The sequence below is a fragment of the Mya arenaria genome, chromosome 15, assembly GCF_026914265.1.
Source record: "Mya arenaria isolate MELC-2E11 chromosome 15, ASM2691426v1".
NCBI classification, from domain to species: Eukaryota; Metazoa; Mollusca; class Bivalvia; order Myida; family Myidae; genus Mya; species Mya arenaria.
This window is the reverse complement of record NC_069136.1, coordinates 15,268,677-15,293,189: the sequence shown is the minus strand read 5'-3', so window position 1 is coordinate 15,293,189 and position 24,513 is coordinate 15,268,677. Positions and strand designations below refer to the sequence as shown.

Sequence of the window (24,513 nt, the reverse complement as noted above, 5' to 3'; positions counted from 1 at the left end):
TCAATCAACGCTCTTCACTTTATTGACATAACAGTAGAATAGTTTGCTGGTTTTTACAATATTTCTCCCCCACATTTTGATGGTACCTGAAAAAAGCATGGGCGAGTTTCACAGGTAGAGTACCACATGGCGATTTATTAGCGCCCTTCTTTCTTGAATAAACTGTTGTTGTTTTTTTCATTTTTTTTAATTCAAGTGAATACAATGAAATTATGCTCCACTTACCGCCGATATATAGGTGGCTGATAGGCCCGATGGACCGGGCGTAAATGTAAAACTATTCTTTATGAAATGTTATTATGCTATGTATACATGTCACTATAATAAACAATTTACTTACTTACAATGTAGACCGTTTTTCAGAAGTGTGTTTTGTTCGTGACGGAACAAGCTAACACGCAAAACAAAGTACATGCATCTACGCAGTACAAAGTAGTGCTAACTGGGGTATTATACATTAAAACGCGGAATGCGTTGTTGTAACACCTCTAGCTTAACTATGGAAGTGACTGCAATTCCCCATCAGAAATCACTATATAAAGAGGTCCGGGTACGATACCCTTGCTGTTTGCGAAGATCTTCTTTCTAACACTAAATGAGGAGCACCATGTGTTTAAATTTGACAGAGTATGCAGGCGGAAAATACGATGCTATTTTACTTCTAATAGAAAAAAATTCATCATATTTTCACGTCTTTTAGTAGGATGCTGGCGGGGATTAAACACATAATATTCCGCACCGCGCTACAACTAAGTTATCGGTGTTGAACAACCTGAATCAAAAAATAGTTAAAACTATGATAGGATAACCAATAGAAATATAGCGGGAAAATGAAACCACGCCCCAAAAAGGCACCGAGCTTTTTACATTTCGTTTAAGATGCATATTTTTATCCTGTTACGGCGGTAATATTCTAGCCACGGAGCCCAACACATGTAGGTGGCGTTCTATGCCAACCCGACCTGCATTGGGTTCTCTTTTGTGTATTTGTTTAGGCGCGTCCGAAGGACTTGCACATTGGAACCGTGGACGGATTTGGTTCTTGACGGGTATCCCCTCCCGTTCAGGATATTTGGCATAACACGCCTCTGATAGGTTAAAATTCCAGCACTTTAAAGGGAATCAGATGCTGTCGTGACAAAGATAGGCGTAGGTTTTCGTTTTGTTGAAGCAACGTGGCCGCGGCTACACTGCTGTATCGCCGCCTATGATATTGCAGCGCATAAACACTGCAAGCGGAAAACCAAATTGCCTTTATTATTATAATTATCATAATTATTCTTATTATAAAACAGATTTGTATAACTTTATTTTCTATATACAATAAACGCTGTACAAATTTTATATCACATATACTATATGAATATAAAATTAAAAGCTATCATAAATATCAACATTACAAATACAGCATGAAGTCAGGCTACTAGAATCAAGTTTGACTAGGATATCAATGGGTTAGCAGATGCTTTCATTACAATGAATCATTTCGAGAGCTGATTGAACATGAACGATATCTTCTGATAGAAATGCCAGTTAAGCATAAAATTGCAAATGCAAAATTTCGATGTTCTTACCATGATTTACACGTTGATCTAGGAAGGCAGTTTGACATTGCACTGCATGGCCGATTGTGCATTTTTTGTCTATTAAACTACACTATTACCAAAATTGATTGTGTGTATCATGCCAATTTTTATTGTAAAAAATATACAAATTTAAAGAACCATTTTTGTTTAACTGGTATGAATCTGGTGATGATTTGAATATTTTTTTATGAACTGTTATCCACAAATAACATAACACAATAAGAAAACTCGCTGATTATATATTTCATGTTATCCCGGAATTGTATCAAGGAATAAACACAAGCATTTTATGAACCTAATGTATATTGTACCCTATTTTAAAATTATTTACCAAATTACTTATTGATTTGATTTAATTCATATTAAAGATGTATTAACTTTAACAAAATAAAACATGATGAAATATAGACCACATATCAAGAAAGAAGTTAATAATAATTTGATCATTTACAATTAAAACCAGTTATTTTTAATCGAACTCAATCCCCAACCGCGTCATACGGAAAGTCGTAAAAAATGGTACCAGTGGCTCTTGTTGCATGGCGCTCTGCAGTAGAGAGTGCTACTGGGAAATTTAAAGTATTAATTACCAATTAAAACCCAGGAAAATTCCTCGTGTATCGGAGCGTATTCAGCTTCGATTTTTTTGCATAAAATTGCAGATATCAAATATAACATAATTATGCAAAGGCATAAAGCTTACACCAGGAAGTTTAAAGTACAAAGGGATCGACTAGGCAAAAATCTAGTTTTCGCACCCGGAATGTCAAATGAAATGTACTCTCATCGCACTCAGTTGATTGGCCAATATTTATCCAATGATATGATTACCAACCAATTAGATTTTTTAAATGTACTGCAGTTCGCTACAGACGATTTCTTGAGTTGACTGAAATAACTTAATGATTCAATGAGGTTTTCTCCGCCTGACAATGATAACAAAGCTGTTTTTCTAGCAAAGTGGTGCATTGGAGCATTTCCATAGAAACACAAGTAGGATATGTTTTCGATTACAAAAAATCGCCAGGAATTATAAAGAGCCATAATTTTCAATTGTCTGAAAGATAAGTTTAAATGTATAACATACTCTGCATAACGTGATTTGCTTGTTAAAACTATTTCATGGTGAAACATATTCGTCAAGTATACGTTTTAAAAGTGTTTTTAGCCGATAATTGTCTTTCAATAAGATTTGAATTCAACCAGATTATACAAAGATGGCATCGAAATGACTTGTTGGTAAAATATTCCAACCAAAACATGCAATACGGTTGCAGAGTGGTGTACTCTTATGAAGATTGGTTATGAGTTTGTAAGCAACTGTTTGAAATAAAGGAATATTGTAAATAGCGTAGCATTTAGATTATACCTAGGAACCTAGATGCTGACACCACGTTTAATAACCAGTTTCAAACTTATAAACAAATCTTATCGAAGTAAACATTCTGATTAATTTACATGAAATATAGCTTATAGATTGCTCCAACGGTTTTTTCTACGAATGGATCTAGTGACATAGTTTTTGACCCCATGTGACCTAGTTTCAAACTAACCCAAGATTTCATTGCGGAAAATTTCGAAACAGTTTCATTTTGATTCGCGCGTATATATTACCTCTGTTTGTTCACAAACAACCTAGTTGTCGAAAACTATTTTTAAAGAGTTCATGGGGGAAACATTCTGATTAAGTTAAATGAATAGTGGACCAAATATTATGCCTCTAGTGAGTTTCAAAGATTTTTCTAAGATTTGACCTTGTGGCCTAGTTTTTGACTCCATGTGTACCAATTGGAACATGATTAATGAGAACATTCGGACCAAGTTTGCTAATAATCTCGCCAATACCAAGATATGGTGCTGATGATACGGTTTAGACTAAAATATCTAAGATTTGACCTAGTGACCTAGTTTTTGATCCCATGTGACCCATATTTACAAGCGGTCGATATTTTAAGTTTTTTTTCTGACCAAGTTTTAACATCATCTGATCAATCCGTAGCATGATATGATTCAAGAAAGAAAAAATGTGAAGGACGGACGGACTGACAACACCAAACAAGTGCAAAATAGTTATAGAGATAAAATGATGATCGAGTGATGTGAAAAGTCGATCGTTTGCTACCCCAGACGGAAATATTAAACTATTATTTTGCAAAAATCGATTATCACTACTACTAAATTTATAAATGAATATTTCCTAAAATAATATCCTACTTCTGGATAGCTAAAAATAAGTAATTAACGCATAATGGTTTACTCCATGAATCTGACAACCAATTAGTATTATTTAAGTAAATGTTTTATATATAATAGTAAATATCAGTTAATTTCTGATAACTATCTTCTATTTAGAGTTTAAGTTTTGATTATGAAATGAATAACTAATTGAAATAACTTTACCAATTATTTCGATGAGTGATTATAGTCTGATTTTCAATTCCTAAAAATAATATTTTTATACTATTTTTTGTAACAAGAGTTAAGCTGGAAGGTACATGTTCAGTGTACAGCATCATCGGTTTTAGTTGGGACAATAAACACCTTACTCTCACGTTTGAGTAAAAGCCCTATAATTAACCCAATGTTTCAAATTACACATCGTCATCTTAGAGTTGCACTCTCAAAGATTTTCCGTTTCTGCAACTTTTCAACAATTTTTTGTCTTGGTAAGAGCAAATTTTTGCATAAATATCTGCAAACCAATGGTAAAAGATTGCTGACAAAAGATCAGATCACAGATTTTCATATTTCCGCTCGACAAATAATGTTTTTATGGCTTAAACCGTTACTAACCGTTACTAACGGTTTAAGAAAAATGCATAAAACATCAATTTTTTAGCTTAAATATAAAAATATGCAATCTATTTTTTGTCAGCAGTCTTATATAACTGGTTTCTATGCATTTTTGCCAAAATTGGTTCGTTTCAGAACAAAAAATAAAAAAAAGTTGTCAAAACCTATCTGTGAGAGTGCAGCTTTTAAGCAAGAGCTAAGAAGACAATTAAGTGCATATGAGAAAACAGATATTGAGTAATTACATTAAGATGAAGATATATGCATATAAAAAAGTGTTTGTTTAACAAATAGAAAACATAACTTCAGTTCATGTGAAGTACATGGTGTTAAAAATGAGTTTATTTGAAGCATTAACAATAACTATAAAGCAATATCAAAACACAAATAAAACAAAACGGAAGTTTTAACTCATACAATCATGTATTCATCTGAAGTTTAGTTGATCATACAGTTAGAGTTTTAAACCAATGTATTTCAAGTATTTATATTATTTTCAGAATAAACAGGGGGTTCTAACATCTGAAAATTGTCAATTCTGAGGTATCTCGGGAACACCATTATAAAGAAATGAATTAATGGCCCTAATATGACGAAAAGTCTTAAGTCAAATCTAAATCTCAGTCTCAACCCATTTTACCACATAGCATCAAAAGTTGTCAAAAATCATACATGTTTCTACACCTTTAAAAAGCGCATTCTATCATAGACTATGTTGATTTAGGCCTTTGGTCAAGATTCAAAGTGAAAAATATTCTACAGGCAAAATGTATTTGAGTACAGTTCATTGTTTTTTAAGAATAACTCATGTATATTTTTGCTCTAAAATCAGTTTTCTTTGAAATTTTGACAATTTCTATTTATCATAACAATCTATGAAAAAAATCATTATCAAAAAGTATAAAAACATGCAAGATTTTGAATTATACTATTCTTTTATTTGGTAAATAAGTTGAGATTGAGATTTGACTTGGGTATTTTTGTGATGTTTGGGGCCTGGTTGCATAAGACCGACCTCTTGAACACATCCTATTTACCTTCTGACTGAGACTAAAACATGTTGGCAAAGACTCATGCAAAGAGATAACTGTTCAACTACAACTTACCTCAAGAACATAAATATTTAAATGCACCTGCTTTCAATGAATTGTTGACTTAATCCACTATAATAGTAAATTGTGTTTATATCTTTCATAAAACTTAAATGAAAAGTATATGTCAACCATGGTACCAGGGATAGGGTTCCCAACTGCAGGACGGGGGTGGTATTCATAAATTTCTTAATTCTTTTTTTTATTATTTTATTTTATAATTCTTTTATACTGTAGTCAAACTAAAAGAATAGTATCTGTGTTTTGAAATTTTAACCAAATAGTATGAATTTTTGGAAATGTATTCAGTGGTCGAAATAAGCACAAGCCTTGTGCAAGCCCTGCAATGGTAAAATGTCTTCCGGGCTTGCTCAAATTCTGAATTTTATATAGCAGGGTTTGTTAAAAAATTTGATGCCTAGCAATAGTATAAGAATTTGGGCTTGTCCATCCAAAAGTCAAATTTCTATGACTGCTGTATTGAAAAGAAAGTATTTCAGATATAATTAACTTATTATATCATGTAAAAAGAGAGATACATTTATAAGGGAAATGATTTAAGTTTGGAAATGACTGAAGAAGTTTTATGAATACCGCCCCTGGTTCCTGCTGCTGGCGCAATATTATTTACCTATTTTCTTCTTTTTTTAACACTTTTTTTTATAAAATTAATCTCATGTAATAAATTATCACATTTATATGTTTTTTTAAAAAAACCCAAGTCAAACAGAGATATTTTACATTTGAAAACATTTAAACAGCAACTATTGGACCTTCAAAGATAGGTCCATCATTAATACAAAACATGGCACTTGTAAAGTTTCATGATAAAATTACAACAGATAGCTCATTTAATATAGGCATTATGTCATTTAAGAAACAAGAAAATAAAATATATGATAATAGTAAATCTTTGTGTTATTACCTCCCTTTGATATGTAATTTCATAATAGTAGTGTCATTTTGGTGTTAAAACTTAATCCATGCATAAATAGTACAATGCCTAAATGGTAAATCAATATAAATTAAACATAAAAAGGTCGATGTTTATGTCTACAAGGCACTAATACATCTTAGCATCCTAATGATCGATGACTTAACTTATTTAAAGACAAATACTTGTTAAAACTCATAAATGCACAAGTATTAAAGCTGCACTCTCACAGATTTAGCGTTTTGACAACTTTTTTATTTTTTTGTCTTGGAACGAGCCAATGTTTGTCCAAAAGTCCATGGAAATCAGTTATATAAGACTGCTGAAAAAACACTAGATCGCAGATTTTTATATTTAAGTTCGAAAATTGATGTTTTATGCATTTTTCTTAAACCATAGGTTTAAGCTATAAAACATTAATTTTCGAATGGAAATATGAACATCTGTGATTTGATCTTTTGTCAGTAGTCTTAAATCATTGGTTTGCAGATTATGCAAAAAAATTCTCTTTCCAAGACAAAAATTAAAAAAGTTGCAAAAATGGTAAATCTGTGAGAGTGCAGCTTTAAGAAGTATTAAAAAACTTATCTTTTCAAAAAGGGCAATCTACTGGGTACATGCATCTTTTTGTACAATGTTTTCATCGTCATATCATCAACATCGTATCTCCATTTGAACCATTTGTAAAACATCGCCCCCTTCCAACTGAACATGAAAACATAAAAACTGAACGAGAGGAAACCCAGTGCAGAAAATATGCCAAATCTTAGCACCGCCCCGGGGCTTGGCAAATAGTGCTCTAGGTAGCTGAAAGGGATCGGTGCTGCTGGGTAGTCGCGGGAATCAGGCTCATCTGGATCTATCTCATACTTGGACACTTTACCTTCGTGGTATAATATCTGTGAAAACAAAAGAAAGATAGTTGATTTAACCTTTTGACATGATATAAAAAGGAGCAAATCTAGCATGGTTAAATTCAACATAAGAGTACTCTAATACCGTCAGGTCTACTGCAGCTCTCATGATTTTCTCCAATGTATTTATCTGAAATCTCAACCATGATACATTTTTAAAGTGTTAAATGAATCAGTTTTGAATCCATTTATGTAGAATTATTAAATAGCCTATGCCGACAGAACAGTGTCAACCAAAGTGTTGGTTTATGGTTATGTTAGAAGGTAAGAGAAAAGGCAATGAAACAGGTTATCAGGTTATTAAGGTAAGGCCAGGAAAGATAATGTAAGGTAATGTAAGGTACAGTTATGTTAAGTAACATAATGTAAGGTAATATCATATTAATATAATGTAAGGCAATGTTATGTAAGGTAATGTGATGTTATATAAGGTTTACAATATTATGTAAGGTAATGTTCTGGAATGTATTGTAAGGTAATAAATTTATTTTTTAATTTAAAGTTATGTTATTTAGGGAAATATAATTAAATGTAACATGAGCTAATGTAATGTAAGGTAAAGTTATGTAAGGTAATTTAATGTAAGAGAATATGATTAAATGTAATGTAAAGTAATGTAGTACAAGGTAAGACAATATAAGGTAGTGTTATGTAAGGTAATGTAGTATAAGTTTGTACAACTTGTAAGTTATTGTCATGCAAGTTAATGTAAAGTAAGGTTATGTAGTGTAAGTAAATGTAAGGTAATATAATGTTTGGTAGTGTTATATGATGAAAGGTAATGCAAAACAGTGTAAGATTATAAAATGTAAGGGAAGGAAATTTAATGAATTAAATTTCTTAGTAAATATAAATTCTATGTTAATATGAGGATGTATTTAGCTTAATTTTGTTAAAGTGTCAACGACAGCAAAATCTAGCATACTTGAAAATAGTTGACTACGGCATGGTCTTGTCATGGGAAATGTATCAAAATCCTACCTGGTTAGCAGCCCTTTCCCCAGCCTGCACAGCCCCTTCCATATACCCCGCCCACTGTGTAGCTGTCTCAGTGCCAGCAAAGTACAAACAATCACATCTGTCTTGAAGACAACTGCAAGAAAAAGTATTTTTTGTTTTATTATTCAAGTACATTTTCTACTGTCAAATTTGAAACTTATTCTTTGCTCAGTAACAAAGAAATAAAGATGTCTTATAAGCCATATGAAATGATATGATGCCATGGAATAACATGAAACTGTCCCTGTTTGTGTTCTGTCTCGAAACCGAAGACTTTTTCAGTAAGAGGCCAACATATTTATTATTATTATCAGTAAAAAAGAATGACATGACAGATTTATCGGGGAACATCACTCACTTACATGAAACCCTACAAGCGGGAAATCATTAATTTGAACATCCTGAACAGGTCTTGATTTATGGCAAAATTAAAGTTTTCACATGCTGAGGTCAACATCAAGGCTATTTTCTTAAAAAAACAAACAATCTAAAAGCATTTATTTATACTCAAAAGGATTTCTGGTCAGGAGTGTTGGGAATCGATTCCAGTTTGACTATCAATAATTGGTTTCACTCAAGAACAGATTTTCAATAGTACAGTGGTTTTTTGACAATACTTTAAATGTTTAAGTTTTATTCTTGCACTTAATCCATAACTATGCTTATGCTAGGTGAATGTTTCAAGTTATTGAGTGTTGTTGTTGCTTTTGGCCATATTGTTTAGGATAACAACTGAACACTTCCAAATATATAAATGAACTCAAAGGAGAAAATTGGCGGAAAACCCCCACAAACAAATAAGGAGGGAAAAGAAGAAAAACAACTTGCTGGATGAATCAATAATCGATTATAACCAAATACAATGGATTGCCTTCCATTTCAGTTCAAACCAATCAATTTTCGATTATAGTCGATCATCGGAACATCACTATTGGTCATTAAATCAAAGCTTAATGGATGGCCTGATGCTACTCATTTTTTATTTCAGTAGAAGAAAAGAAAGTTTTTTAGACCTGGAGTATGTAGTGAGCACCCCTGGGGGCAGCACGGCACAGTAACATCCTCCCGAGTACTGGTCCTCCATCCAGTTTTTCTCCATGTATCCAACAGGGTGAAGAAACTCTTCACAATCGAACACCCGCGCGTAGTGGGCACATAGACTCTCCTTCCTGAAGGGAAAACAATAGAAAGGTCAGCTATGGTACAACAAACATATCTTTTATAAAAAGCTTAAACTTGATTCTAAAAGTACACTTGTTTTGTTTCTATATAACTATGTGTTTAAAAATGAAGGGGGATTGGGACCTACATCAACTGTGAAAGATGCGCCTAAGAGAAAAACGTAACAATCTCATGTTTCACCAATGCTAGGTGCATAAATGTATTAAAAATATTCACCTGTTCTGTGTAGTTGAAGTCAAATTGGGCTACTGCATTGTAAAACATATAAAAAAATATGTAATTATTTCTTCACCCCAATTTTCTTGAAGATGAAGGACTATGTCTCCTGATACAGAAAAAAGGTTTTTGTAGCAGCTATATATATCTGTCTAAACCAGGGGATAAGTACTGTGTAAAAGTAACAAATTCATGTACCTAACTTGCTGCAAGGCTTTAGGGAGAGAATGATGTGCCAACTCAGCCCATGATGACTGGTTGTCCCTGTCCAAGCTTGTGTTTGCAATAACTTCACACAAGTCATTTATTTGGATGGTTGCGGAGAGTTCCACCCCAGGTGTTGCTAGCACCTCAAAGCCCAGGTTGGCATGCTTTCCTGTCCAGGCTTTCTGCCTGCAATAACTATTACACATGTACTAACCTGACTTCTTTTGAAGCTTGGGCTAGAGCCCTGGCGTGGCGAGCCAGAATGAAGCCCATGATAGCCGGGTGTTCTTGACCTGGCTTAGTGTCATCCAGGCAGTACACTACCACCCCCTCTGATGACATTGCACTACCATTCAGACCTGCAGAAGAACATTAGTTAACACACTCATTTGAATGTTTTAAGATTTGCTTGTATTTCAATGATGGAATCCTTTACCAAAATTTCAGCGTTGCGTTGTTCTACAAAATTCCGTCAAGCTGAAATTTTGGCCATCATGATTGCACAGTTAAAATGCAAGCAAATCTAAAGTATTTCACACGCCTAGAAGCAGAAAATAGCATAGTCTGTTTTAGGCTAAGAAATATTTTCATATCTTTTCTGTCAAAAACTTATTTAGAAATTAATGTCACTAACATGTTTGTTTACATTGGGTGTGACCCATAATGACCCATGTCAAAACCCCTTTGATGTCACAGGCTTCTTCACCCTGGACTTTAAAGCACAAATATATACATAAAGATGTTGGGATATCACATGTACGTCATAAGCATCTGTTCCAATTTTCCAGCAGGCGTGGAAAATGTAAACAAAACCAGTAAATCTCACTTATGATATTATTGGTATATCCTGTTATTATTTTTAAGAAAAATAGAGGCACACCGAAAAACTTAATATTCATTTTATACATGATGAAGGCCTTCTTTTGCAAGCTTTTCCTGCAGGAGGTCTGAATGCAGAACCAAAAACAATCCCAGAAAGGGATCCCAATGAACACATACATATGGCAATGCAATTTGGAATTTAACTGAGATCAAGTATTACACATGGTCCAAACTTTATTGCTGTAGCTTCAAAAATAAGAAAGTAGGTCAAAGGTCACTGTCATTGACACAGTATCCCACCATTGTAAATGTTCTTAAATATAATATCTTCCTGCAGCGAAAGAAAATGAAACAAACCTTTATCTCTCCAGAACGGCTTTTTGTAAAACATCACAGTTTTAATGATCGATCCCATGGGCATTCTCTGTATCAGCTGCATGTATTTCGATGGTAATGGAGGCTCAAACTCCATTCTGTTGAGCAAGGTCACGGGTACAGCACTTATAACATATTTACACTGAAAAATAAATGTTTGTACCTCAATTTAATGTACAAATAAACAGTGAATAAAAGTATGCCATGAGCACATAATAATTGACAAAATAGTTTTATTTTTTAATGCAGTAGTTCAGACTGACTAGTTGTTTTTTCTCACAAATAATATGCTCTCAATTATTTTTTTTCAGTTGAAAAGTGTTGCAAAAGTGATATCGTAACTACATTTATCCCATAGATTTTACCCATAACTTTACATGTGCCTTGAGTACTTTTTAGCAGCATAAGGTTATAACTCTGATATTTTATTGAAATGGGTCCGTGACCCTGATAAAGCTCAACTCTGTGACCTTATTCCTGGCAGTGTGGCAGACAACTCTCTAGACCACTCTTGCTATTTAAGATCATTACTGTTAAACCTTAATTCTTTAAGCTGCACTCTCACAGATTTACCATTTTGATAACCTTTTTTATAATTTGTCTTGGAACGAGCCAATTTTTGCGAAAATCCAAGGAAACCATTTATAAAAGACTGTGGACAAAACATTATTGCAGATGTTTATATTTAAAGCTGCATTCTCACAGATTTACTGTTTTCCAACTTTTTTTATTTTATGTCTTGGAATTAGCAAATTTTTGCGTAAATATCTGCAAACCACTGATAAAAGACTGTTGACAAAAGATCAGATCGCAGATTTCATATTTCCATTCCAAATTTAATGTGTTATAGCTTAAACCGTTACTTATGCTTTAAGAAAAATGCATAAAACATCAATTTTGGAGAGGAATATGAAAATCTGCAATCATTTTTTTTAAATCGTTAGTAAAGGTTTAAGCCATAAAACATTAAATTTTGAACGGAAATATGAAAATCTACGACCTGATTTTTTGTCAGCAATCAAATATCATTGGTTTACAAATATCTACGCAAAAATTTGCCCTTTCCAAGACAAAAAAATGAAAAAGTTGTAAAAATGGTAAATCTGTTAGAGTGCAGCTTTAAGCACATTACTGTTTTACCTTAATTCTAAAAGACACAGAGTAGCAATTTTCATCTACTAAACTTATATTTAAACTTATATTTAACAAGAGCTCGACTACACCGCTTTGTCTTAGAATACAATAATGATGTAATAAAACCAAGTATGGTCTCTTTATGTCAAACCTACCGGTAACTAAAATTATTCGATACATAAGGTGACTTTGATGCTGCGCTCCCACCAGCCCGCTAAAACAATGACGCAACTCATTCAAAAAACTTGATTTACCATTATAGAAATGTGGTTAGGAATATATACAAATATGCCTTTCAAAGGAAATTAAAAAAATCAATAAAAAAAAATCAAGGGCCATAATTTGTATTTAGGCTTAAAACAGAGTTATGTTTCTTGTTGTAAGATGCCTAAAACCTTAACCTAAGTCAATCAGGGGCCATAACTTGTATTAAGGATATGGAGTTATGTTACCTCATTGGGTGATGGTCCTGAACAAGTGTGTGAAGTATTAAGTCAATTGAATGAAGGGTATAGAAGTTATTAAACAATATCCCAACCTGCCCTAAAACTTTAACCTAAGTTCCATAGTCAATCAGGGGCCATAATTTGTATAAAAGATAATATGGAGTTATTTAACCTCATTATGTGATGGCTCTGAACATCTGTGTGAAGTATTAAGTCAATTGAATGAATGGTATTGGAGTTTTAAGTGAAAATCCCAACTTGCCCTAAAACTTTAACCTGCCCTAAAACTTTAACCGAAGTCAATCAGGGGCCATAACTTGTATTTAGGATAATATGGAGTTATGTAACCTCATTGTGTGATGGTCCTGAACAACTGTGTGAAGTATTAAGTCAATTGAACAAAGGATATAGAAGTTATTAATAAATATTTCAACTTGCCCTAAAACTTTCACCTGAGTTCCATAGTTAATCAGGGGCCATAATCTGTGTAAAGAATGATATGGAGTTATCTAACCTCATCATGTGATGGCCCTGAACAACTGCGTGAAGTATTAAGTCAATTGAATGTAGGGTATTGGACTTATAAGTGAAAATCCCAACTTGCCCTAAAACTTTAACCGGACGCCGACGCGAGTAGTATAGCCCACCTATTCTTCGAATAGTCAAACTAAAAACTAACAATATATGAATAAATAAATATAAATTATAAATAAATAAATAATAATACTACCTTATAAACATTGCCATGGGAGTCCATAACAGAAGCACCTTTTTCCCCATGGGAGACTTTCACAACAGGACATGACAGTTTTACCTCCCTTTCCAGCAGCTTGGCAAGACCTTGGCTGATCTGTTGAGTGCCACCCTTGATTTTTCTCTCCTAAAATATTTTGTGCAAAATTATTTTGATCATTTCAATCCTTTCATATTTTAATGAATAGAACTCAGGAGAAAATTGTAAGATTGTTTAGAAAATATGATGAAAGGAAAAAACATGAAATTTAAGTATACATGTATTGAAAATTGAAGTTCAACTTTAATATTTTGATATATATGGTAACTTTGCTAAATCTAATTTGGTGCAAACTAACCCTTTAAAAAAGGTTTCAGTTGATTTTCGTTCTACTAAAAAAGTAGCCTATAATATGGGCACTCAGTATTGATGAGTTTGACCAAGGACTCAAGAGTATTTAAATGTTGGTGTTTGAGCTTTCTACACACTAGTGCTAAAATAAATTGGTATAGATTTAATTACCGGGAAAAGAAAGTAAGATACACAGTTATGACTTATTCTGCTTTGCTTAACCTTTAAAGAATCAAACAATCTTTCAACATACCTGGGCCCCATTGGTTACTGAGCCAATCCTGAGTACACCTCCCCCACTCCGCACATACCACAGGGCGAACAGCAGGGAAATCTCATACATCTCCACACACAGGATTGAGCGGAAGAAAATATCAGCTAACTCTTTACATGACCTGTAAAATGGTTATATCAATAGTCACAGTGACTCTAGCTCTCTCCAACACACGATCTGACCAAACAAGAACATCATCATCATCATCACCATCACCATCACCATCATCACCATCATCCTCATCATCTGGTGTCTAGTCCCTTTAAAGATATTTGACAAAACTTGGTCCAAACCTTTAAGAGACAATACACATGAGGAATCAAAGTCTTCATCTTAAAGTCTCTACAATTCTTGTTGATATGTGCTTCTATATCATCATGGGAAAAAAAGTTGTATCAAACATTGAACCTTAGTTATGACTCAAGATCCCTCATCATTATCAAGGGGAATAACTCTAAAAAGCCACTGTTAAAAAAATGTTACTACTAGAATGTGTACTAAGTTTCATGTGAATATCTTGCTTTGATCTTGAGTAATGTGTGTGTAAGTTTTATTTTATTCGCACTTGGGTAAGACCCATTTGGCGAGTGCTCTGATAAGATTGTTAATCTTATTAGGTTTTTTTTTTTTTTTTAACCATAGTGCACAAACAGAATGTAACTCTGGTTAGAGCTACCCTGATTCTTTAACTTGCACCAGTGTATAGCACTGTCACATGGGACCTCCATTCAATTTCCCTTCTGGAAGACGAATTCTCTATTTTAGCAGGTGTTCAAACCTATGGCCCCTTGATGATATAGAAGCACTTCTAAACAAGAATTGAAGAGACTTTAGGATGTATAGGCCTTGATTCCTCATGTGTATTGTCACTTAAAAGTTTCATCGAATATCTTTTAAGGGACTAGATACTAGATGGTCCCAAAATCAGCAAATACAGTTTTTCCTCCAAAAAAACCCCAACTCTATAGAATTGTCAATAGTATAGGTAGTATGATGCCATTTATACATCATTTTACACAATTAAAAGAACATTTTGTCGATATCTTCCTGTTTAAAAATAGTGCATAATGGTTTCCAAATTTAAAGTGTGTATATTTATTATGATAAAGTCATGTGATTAGTAAAGAAAAATATAGTGATGCTATTTTTAAATTTACTGAAATTGATGTGGTTGACAGACCCAGTAAATTTTGAATTGGAAATATTGGCAAACACTTTAAAAGATACATGTGTTGTAAACGATGTGATACATCAGTAAATAAGATTCAATGTGTTTTTCACAACAGTTTCAATTTTATGTAAATTTTTGTCTATTTTCTTTTTTTCTTGCAATGTTATCATCTGGTGTCTAGTACTTTAACACAGTATAAGTAATAGTCAAAATTTAAGTCTCTGCAAGACTATTTTTGGACAATTAAGGGCCATAACTCCACAATTATTAAAGTTATAACTAGGGGCATGACAACATAAAGTAACACATGTACACATACTCATTTCATTGTAATATTTTTCTATGTTTAATCTTTTAATAGAATAAAGCAGACAACAACTCTTAAGATTTTGAAAACATTGTGATGGCCTTGAATAACTGTGTGAAGTAAAAAGTTAAATGAGTGGTATAGGAGTTATTAGTGAAAATCCTTATTTGGTCAATCAATCACTAAATCTGAACCTGTTAATGCTTCATAATGTCCTTTTTCACTTGCTTCATTATATCATACACATGTAAGCTCACTTAACTCTTGTAAAGAAAGATGTATACCTGGTCCAGATGATTTTGTCTACAAACTGGGCCACAGTCATGCGGTCCCATTTCTCGGCTTTAGGGGCACTCCATGGGGCTTCCAGAGGGACCTGAACGTGAAATTACTGGATACCAAAATCAAATTGAGACTTTTTTTCTTAGCGGCTTAAATTTTACAATTTAACTGGACGGTTACAATTTTCACGACAATTACCAGTAACTTTGTTTCAAGCTTGTTTGTCCAAAATCCTTATTTTGATGACCATTACAAAGTAGGGATGTAACCATTCATAGACCGATTGATACAAATTAGAACAACAGTGACATATCATTATTGATATGAAGGTGCAATCATATCAATATATTTTCTCTTGTGTTGTAGAAGGACCTATAAAATTGTCCAGTTAGCACCGTATATAAGACACTCCCTTCTTAACTATGTGACCCAGGTTCCATTCCAGGCCTGTACGCATGTGAGTTTGGTTTATGGTCACCAAGCCGTCCAAGTGGGGTTCCTCCGGGAACTCTTGTTTCCCCAACAACACAAGACCACACTCTAGAGTAACATCATGCCAATGAGAGTTATACGTATATAATGTTTTACATAACTTGTTTGATAGTCCTTGTAAAATAAATAAGTTTAAACTTAACTATAAAATTAAGGTTTTGCTTTTAAGATTCTCAAATTCTCAGATTCTGTAAACCTAACCTTTTGATGAGCAAGAAATTGAAATGAATTTCCTTGTTTATTGTTTTTCTTTTGTTTGGTCATATTTCATACTATATTGCAAACAACTGCATCAATTTTATGTAATTGTGAAATAAATATGGGTTAAACCTAATCAATAAATTGAAAGCCAACCTCTTCAGCCATGGCATCAAAGGTGCGTATGAAGCTGTTCAGGTCTAGAAGTTTGATTGGATTCCAAAATGGTGGTACAGTGCCCATGAACTCTCCCCAGCATTTCTAAAATATAAACATTGCAACAATTATAATAATACTTATAAAATAAACATCGTAATTGGAAACAAAAGCCAATAATCTTGAGATGGGGCGATACAACTGTTCTTTTTATTGCCATAATTCCTACATACTGCATCCCAAGCGCCAAGATCGAAATAATTCGTCCAGCTATAGATGTGATTTTTATGAATTTTTGGACCATTTTTAACCAATTTTGACAATGTTTCAAATATTTTTTAATTAATTACTTTATTCCTAACTAATCCACCTAAAGAGTGTTAAATGAAAAGAAATTATTTTTAAGGACAGCCAACTGAAAAGAAATTCACATTAAGCAAATTACCCTGATGTCCATCACAGATTTCTGTTTATAGTTGACCTTATAGACAGAGAGGTCAAGTTCTCGTGCAAGCCTGTATACACGGTTCTGGGTGGGGCCCACATATGCACCCCCGAGATCCACTGCACCATGCTCTTCATCCTAAAATAACCAAAGAACCATATTGTATACATTAGTGTTGGGAATCAGTTCCAATTTTACTATCAATAATCGGTTCAACTCAAGTAACCGATTATCGATAGTACAATCGTTTTTTTTTTTATACTAGAGATAGCACTTAAATTGTAGTTTTAATCATGCACAGTATTGAATTCTTGATCATTATATGCATATACGTGTTGACTATGATTTTAAGTTTTAAAGTGTTCTTGTATAAAAAAAAGTTCATTTACTTGATCATTTCTTTCATCAGTCATTTCGTTAAAGAAACATCTGATCACTTACATTTTTTTTGATGATCAATTATAACCACATACTATCGACTGTAGCCGATTTCAGGCCCAACCAATCAATTTTCGATTATAATCAATAATCGGAACATCACTAGTATACACGGCTGTCTTTCAAGGAATTTCAGGGCGGATATAACAGATAAACTTTTCCCAAAATTTTGGTAAATTTTACTAAAGATTCCCATACTGTGAAAATGCTACGGCCTTGGCAGTTAATTCCATACCTGTACTGTGTAAGTATAGTCATGGCAGTTAATCCCATACCTGCACTGTTGATTAAGCCATGGCAAAGTAAATGCTGTACCCATACTGGTTAAGTATGCCCATAGCAGTAAATCCCATACTTTTATGCCAATGGCAGTAAATTCTGTACATAAGTTCTATGGTCATGGCAGTTATTCCCAAACCCTACTGTGTAAATTCTACCAGGGCTTTTTCTGCCCATTTTGGGAAAAAGACCCTAAACATTTTTGGAAAATTTGCGTCGAGAATATGCATAAATTGAGAAATTTTACAGTTTAAATAACAAGCTTTTCAGTCTCCTGCGAATGAGTAAAATATTGAGTATTAGTTTTTTTTCCGTTTCAAAAGACCTATAATGGCTGTAATATCAATCCTTGGGGTGTAAATAACTATTGCAATAAATCAAGACTGTTAACCAGTACAGGTAAAAAGACCTTGATAAAAAAAATAAAAAAATGGGATTATTGAAGAATTTTTTTTTTGGAATTTTTTTTTTTTAAAGAATGTTAAAAATATCATACATTTTGCTTTTGGAATGGGTCCGATAGTCAGACAACACGTATAATCCCATCATACCTGTACTGTGTAGGTTCTCCCTCCTACTCTTTCCCTTGCTTCCAGCACCAGCACATTGTGACCATGTCTCTCCAATTGTCTAGCTGCACACAGTCCTACAGAATAAAATCGGTCCAAAATAAAATACATGTAGGTTTATTAGTACACACAGTCCTACAGAATAAATGTAATGATCTGCTGGCATATTTTTACATATACTCATTCATGATGTTCTACACAAATCCAGCTGAACAAAAAGGATGTTTTAGATCCTACATGTACATACAGAATAAATTAAAATGTTTGAAGTTAATGCACAGGATGTTCCAGCCTCTGGAAGTCCAAATTCAGAGAACAGTATACATGTATCTGAATATAGCTTTTATTGGTTTTAATTGGTTTATAATGTAAACACTGGATGTTGCGTTGTTGGTTTAGTTCTTACAACAACCTGTGGAATGGGTTAGATTCATAAGATCTCAAATGGAGTTACATGTTTATTCATTCATACCCAAGCATCAAGTGAAATACAATACTACAGGCATAGCTATATATGAAACATAGTATTCAGTATGAATAACTACAATAGAGAAATATGCTGTAGTATATAAAGAATTGTGTCCCTTAGATATATTAAGATTAAGAATGCAACATCTCTCTTCTTTTAAAACAAATTAGTAAATTTATGAAGAACACATTTAATCTAAAGTAATTTGGTCAACACCCTAGCGTTATCATTATTTTCAGCTGAGCAGAAAATCTTCTTGACAGATTAATTGTTCCAGCAGAGTGTATCTGGAAATTAATGAGAATTTCTTCTAACTAAATGTTAACAGTTCAGATAAGGACACTTGAATCCTCCCCGAAATGTCATCTGAAAGTGCATTGTTTTCATACCGCAGATAGCTGTTGATATATCCAATTAACATTGTAGAAATATTGTCCACAAATATCACTTTCACACGGTTACAGGATATAGGCGATTATGAATTTCCTTCACAGCACAGAATATTGAAGAAAAGTTTTACATTTGAAATATATTGAAGTATCACAAATATATATACAACATAACACAAAACACATCATAAATCAGTTCAAAGATCCAACCTTTGAGGTACTTTGACCTGTCTTCCTGATCTAGTGACGTACATGTTAGAGTTTTGATCAGTATTGCCAGCAACATTAGTTGGTGCTGATGGTTGTTGTTGTTGCGACTGAGTGTTATCATGAGAAAAGTTTCGCTCTGATTGATTTTGTATGTTTCTGTCACTGTCATTTTGTGATTGATCAGTTAGACGAATGTCGTTGCCATTGCATGGATGTGTATCTATGATTTGAAATGGTTTTTCATTTGTCTTCAACAAATGATTTCTGTTTCGTCTATAGACACCACCATCATTAGTTTCAACAATGTATGATCTGTCATGCACTTGTTTCCTAACAATTGCCTGTTTCCAGCGTTTACCTTGTTTGATTCTAATTGTTTCTCCTTGTGACAATTGTGTGAGTGGCTTGGCAGATTTATCAAACCATGTCTTTGATTTGATTTTTGATTTTGACATTTTGCTTTTGATTTCTTGCCTATTTTGAACTTTCGGCTCAAGGTGTTTGCGTGTTACTGGCAAAATAGACCTAGTCTCCCTACTCATTAGTAATTGTACTGGTGATTTGCCACATGAAAGCGGTGCATTTCTGTATTCGAGAACTGCAAGATACGGATCTTTGTTATCTTGTAGAGATTTTGTGAAAATCTTTTTGATTGTTTGAATACATCTTTCAGCAACACCGTTGCCTTGTGAGTGTAACGGCGATGACGTAACATGTTCAAAATCCCATTCTCTAGCAAATTTGTCAAATTCCTGACTACAATATTGTCCTGCATTGTCACTAATGACTTTTGAGGGTATTCCATGTGTAGCAAAATAGCCCTTCAATTTGTGAATAACCGTGTCAGTTCTCATATTTCTGAGTAACCCGCATTCAAAATATCTGCTATACAGATCAACTACAACAATGTAGTTACTGTCATTCCAGTGGAAAATATCAGTAGCCACAACTTCCCATGGCCTGCTGGGAATCTGATTAGGAATCATTGGTTCCTTTACATTGGAGTTTCTGTGTTCAAGACATATGGGACAATTGAGTACTTTGTTCTTTATGTCTTTGGTCATATTGGGCCAAAACATTACACTTCTTGCACGCTGAGTACATTTCTCTATCATGCCTAAGTGTGAATCATGAACTTTGTCAAGCATCATATGTCTCAAACCTTTGGGAATTATGACATTGTTTCCTTTTAACAAAAAATCGTCAATGACTGTTAGTTTGTCTCTGAAATTCCAATATTGTAAAATACTATTTGGACAGTTCTGTCTCTTATCAGGCCAACCTGTTAATATTGTGTGTTTCAGAGTCTGCATCTCTTGATCAGTCTGAATTTTGCTTTTGATCAGGGTCATTTTCTGATCACTCATAGCAATGTTTTCCATGACAGAATGTACATGAACATCTATGTCTTTGCATACATCAATCTGTTCATCTTGCAAATAGTTGCGACTTAGTGTGTCAGCTACTGGAATGTCCTTTCCAGGTACATGAACAATTTCATAATCGTATTTCTGTAATTGCAAAATCATCTTTTGCAATCTTGGCGGAGCAACATGCAAACTTTTGCGTGTTATACTCACAAGTGGCTTGTGATCACTTTGGACTACAACATGTCGTCCATATGTCATTTGATGAAACTTGGTCATGCCATACAATACAGCATAGAGCTCTTTTGTAATCTGGGCATAGTTTCTTTCTGCAGACGTCAATGCTTTCGAAGCAAAGAAAACTGGTTTGTCGTTTTGAAGCAAAACACAACCAAGTCCATTTTGTGATGCGTCTACTTGCAGCACAACTTCAATATTTGGATCAAAGTACGAGAGTACCTGTCCTGGGTTTTGAGTTATTACCCTTTTTATTTTGTTCAAGGCAATTTCATGTTCCGGGTCCCACCGGAAAATACTGTCTTTCTTCAACAACTGTCGTAACAGACTAGTCATTTCTGCAAGATTTGGTGCAAATCGTTGCAGATAATTCACCATTCCTAATATAGTCTCTAGCTCAGACTTTGACTTTGGAGACGGCATTTCCTGGACAGCTCTTACCTTTGAAGGATCAATTTTCAGTCCGTCTGACGTCAGTAAATGTCCAAAGAAAGGTATTTCTGACTTACCAATCTCGGTTTTGTCAGCATTGAGTTTGAGACCTTTTAGTTGACATCTTTCCATAAGTTTGTCCAAGTTTCTGTCATGTTCTTGTTTGTCTTTGCCATAACAAACAATATCGTCAACAATGACCTTGACGCCATTCAAACCTTCAAGACAAGACTCCATTTTCTGGACGAAGACGTCTTGAGCACAATTTACACCATAGGGAAGTCTCAGATACCTATATCTGCCAAATGGAGTATTGAAAACTGTCAGAAATGATGATTTCTTGTTCAGTTTAACAGACCAATAACCGGTTCTCGCGTCAAATTTGGAAAATACGCTTGCACCTGTCAAGTCAGGCAAAATATCATCTATTGATCTAGATGGATAGTGTGGTCTCACTATTGCCTCATTCAGGTCTTTAGGGTCTAGGCATACCCTTAAAGAGCCATTGGGTTTTTCAACAGTTACCATACTGTTGACCCATACAGACGGTTCTGTCACTTTGACAATGACTTTGTCTTTAACCATTCTGTCTAATTCTGTTTTTAGTCTGTCCTTAATCGCAATAGGTACACGTCTTGGAGGGTGTACTACAGGTATTGCATCTGATTTTATATGTATGTCACATTCACCTGGAAGTGTTCCCAGACCAGTAAATACATCATGGTATTTTGAAATAACTTGGTCTTTTGTGTAAGAAACGTCAGGTTCTACTGCTGATACAAATTTGAGTAGATTCATTGCAAGGCAAGTGTCAAGACCTAAAATTGGACATGAGGGTGTATCTACAGTGTAAAATTCGTTTCTTGAAATTTTACCATTGTACAAGCATTGAAGACTAACTACACCGTGTACTTTGAGTGATGTGCCATTGTAAGCTGTCAATTTGCTGTTTGTGTGTTTCAACTGAATTTTGCTACCAAGTGATTTGTACATGTGGTATGGTATGATATTAACTTGTGCACCAGAATCAATCTTGAATTTGAATTGTGTGCTGTTGTTACCAACTGAAATATTGACAAAAGCTTGATTTTTGTGTTTGTCATGAGTAACAGTATTAACAAAATAACCATCACAGTTGTCACTTAGATCTGAGGAAGAAAAATCATTTACCTCATGCACTCGTGATTTGTTCTGTTCCTTTTGCTTTTTGTAGCATACACTAACAAAGTGATTTCTTTTCCCACAGTAGTTACAGTCTTTCCCTCTTGCTGGGCATATGTCCTTGGTCTCGTGTTTTGATCCACAGTTTGAACACATAGCCTTCTTCGTGCCAGCGTTAGCATACTTCAGTTTGCCTCTCGACCTTTGTTTTGGATTCCTCTTTGCCTCTGGGTGGTGATATGTCCTTGGTGTAACGGCATTTACACTTTTATTGTTGTCCATTTGTTGAATGTGTGATTTTGTAAGTTCATACGTTCTAGCAATGTCCAAAGATTTCTGTAACGTTAAACCGTTCCCTTCGCTTATGAACTTTTCGCGGAGTTTCACAGATCGAACGCCAAATACAATGTGATCCCGGATCATGTCATCAAGAATGTCCTCTGGATAGTCACATTCTTTGATGAGTAATCTCAAGTCCGTAACAAACTGTTCAAACGATTCGCCATCTTTTTGTATTTTCATTTTGAAAATGTATCTTGAATATATACGGTTTGATTTTGGTTTACAATAGTTCTCGAACTGGTTGTAGAAGTATGTAAGATCTTTTTGTTCATCGTCTGTTGGTCTCCAAGTGCTAAAAATGGAACGACCTTTTTCTCCAACCCACAGCATTAGGTAATTACACTTCACTTCTTGTGATTGTTCCTTTAGAGGACCCTTAAACATAAAGTCGGAATGTGACTTGAACTACTTGAATGACTGTGACAAATCCCTGCTGTCCCAGTCCATTTTGGGTGTTTGTCCTTGCAGATTGTTAAAGCTTGCCATTTTGTTAGAATGAGCTTCACAATTAAAATTTAATTATTCCATTTAATTTCAATTTAATCCATAAGAATCAGTTCACCAACTTCTGACACCATGTTGCGTTGTTTGTTTATTTCTTACAACAACCTGCGGAATGGGTTAGATTCATAAGATCTCAAATGGAGTTACATGTTTATTCATTCATACCCAAGCATCAAGTGAAATACAATACTACAGGCATAGCTATATATGAAACATAGTATTCAGTATGAATAACTACAATAGAGAAATATGCTGTAGTATATAAAGAATTGTGTCCCTTAGATATATTAAGATTAAGAATGCAACACTGGACAGCTGCAAACATTATATTATTATTAATAGTAATAATAAATATTATTAATGCACCAGTTAATTGTAACCACTTAGCGAAGACTAGTTCTGGCTTCCATAACTTTAATGTTGATATTTTTTTTATGTTTACAACACATTAAACACGTACAAGAAGGTAATATATTATAACGTGTTCGCTGAAGTTCTTTAGCTAAGCGAAGACAAAACCACCGCATTTACCTGGCACTGCAGGGCCACTTGAAAAATAAATAAACGGCCCATTTCCCCGACTATCCCCCGGACCTTTGGGGGGCGGGCGTGGTTACAACTGACTAGTGCATTTAATATACACTGGTATTAGTCATTCTAAAATGCCGTCCAGGCTTTTTTTTAATGATGGTAAGCCTGGACTAGCTAGTTAGTCCAGGCTAACCATCATTAAAAAAAGCCTGGACGGCATTTTAGAATGACTAACACTCGTACAATACAGAAGTATGGACTGGATGATAGTACTAGTGTCTAAACTACAATTAATTTCTTTGTGACAACTATCGCTAGATCTTACCACTTAAACCCGCACCAATAACAACCGTATCTGCCACATTTTCATCTGCTTGATTCATTGCATAAATGCAAAAAATAATTCATAAATATCACCGCAAGGATCGCTAACGCCAAGCCAGCAGCCAATAGCTAGCAGCCAATAAGTGTTTGCGT

At 34.1% G+C, this 24,513-nt stretch overlaps 1 protein-coding gene across 3 annotated transcripts; it reads right to left on the bottom strand.

Moving 5' to 3' along the window:
• Positions 1–1,294: 1,294 nt before the first annotated feature.
• Positions 1,295–24,513, bottom strand: LOC128219603 (amine oxidase [flavin-containing] B-like). Of its 3 annotated transcripts, none has more exons than XM_052927437.1 (12): positions 24,362–24,513; positions 18,377–18,471; positions 17,109–17,246; positions 16,664–16,768; positions 15,820–15,911; positions 14,037–14,178; positions 13,430–13,579; positions 11,102–11,261; positions 10,137–10,281; positions 9,331–9,486; positions 8,300–8,411; positions 1,295–7,303 (listed from the first exon to the last, which is right to left on the bottom strand). In XM_052927437.1, exons 1-12 carry the CDS (start codon positions 24,417–24,419, stop codon positions 6,989–6,991), a joined length of 1,668 nt encoding a protein of 555 aa, XP_052783397.1. In that variant the 5' UTR covers positions 24,420–24,513; the 3' UTR covers positions 1,295–6,988. The 3 variants fall into 3 exon arrangements, with proteins under 3 accessions (XP_052783397.1, XP_052783398.1, XP_052783396.1); XM_052927438.1 differs by lacking the exon at positions 24,362–24,513 and adding an exon at positions 22,669–22,792; XM_052927436.1 differs by lacking the exons at positions 1,295–7,303; positions 8,300–8,411; positions 9,331–9,486; ... (6 more) ...; positions 17,109–17,246; positions 18,377–18,471 and adding an exon at positions 18,794–23,610 and having other exon boundaries at positions 24,362–24,451.

Bases quoted from the DNA above. Each gene is read 5' to 3' on its own strand.
- LOC128219603 (XM_052927436.1), bottom strand. From the start codon at position 23,385: ATGTTTAAGGGTCCTCTAAAGGAACAATCACAAGAAGTGAAGTGTAAT.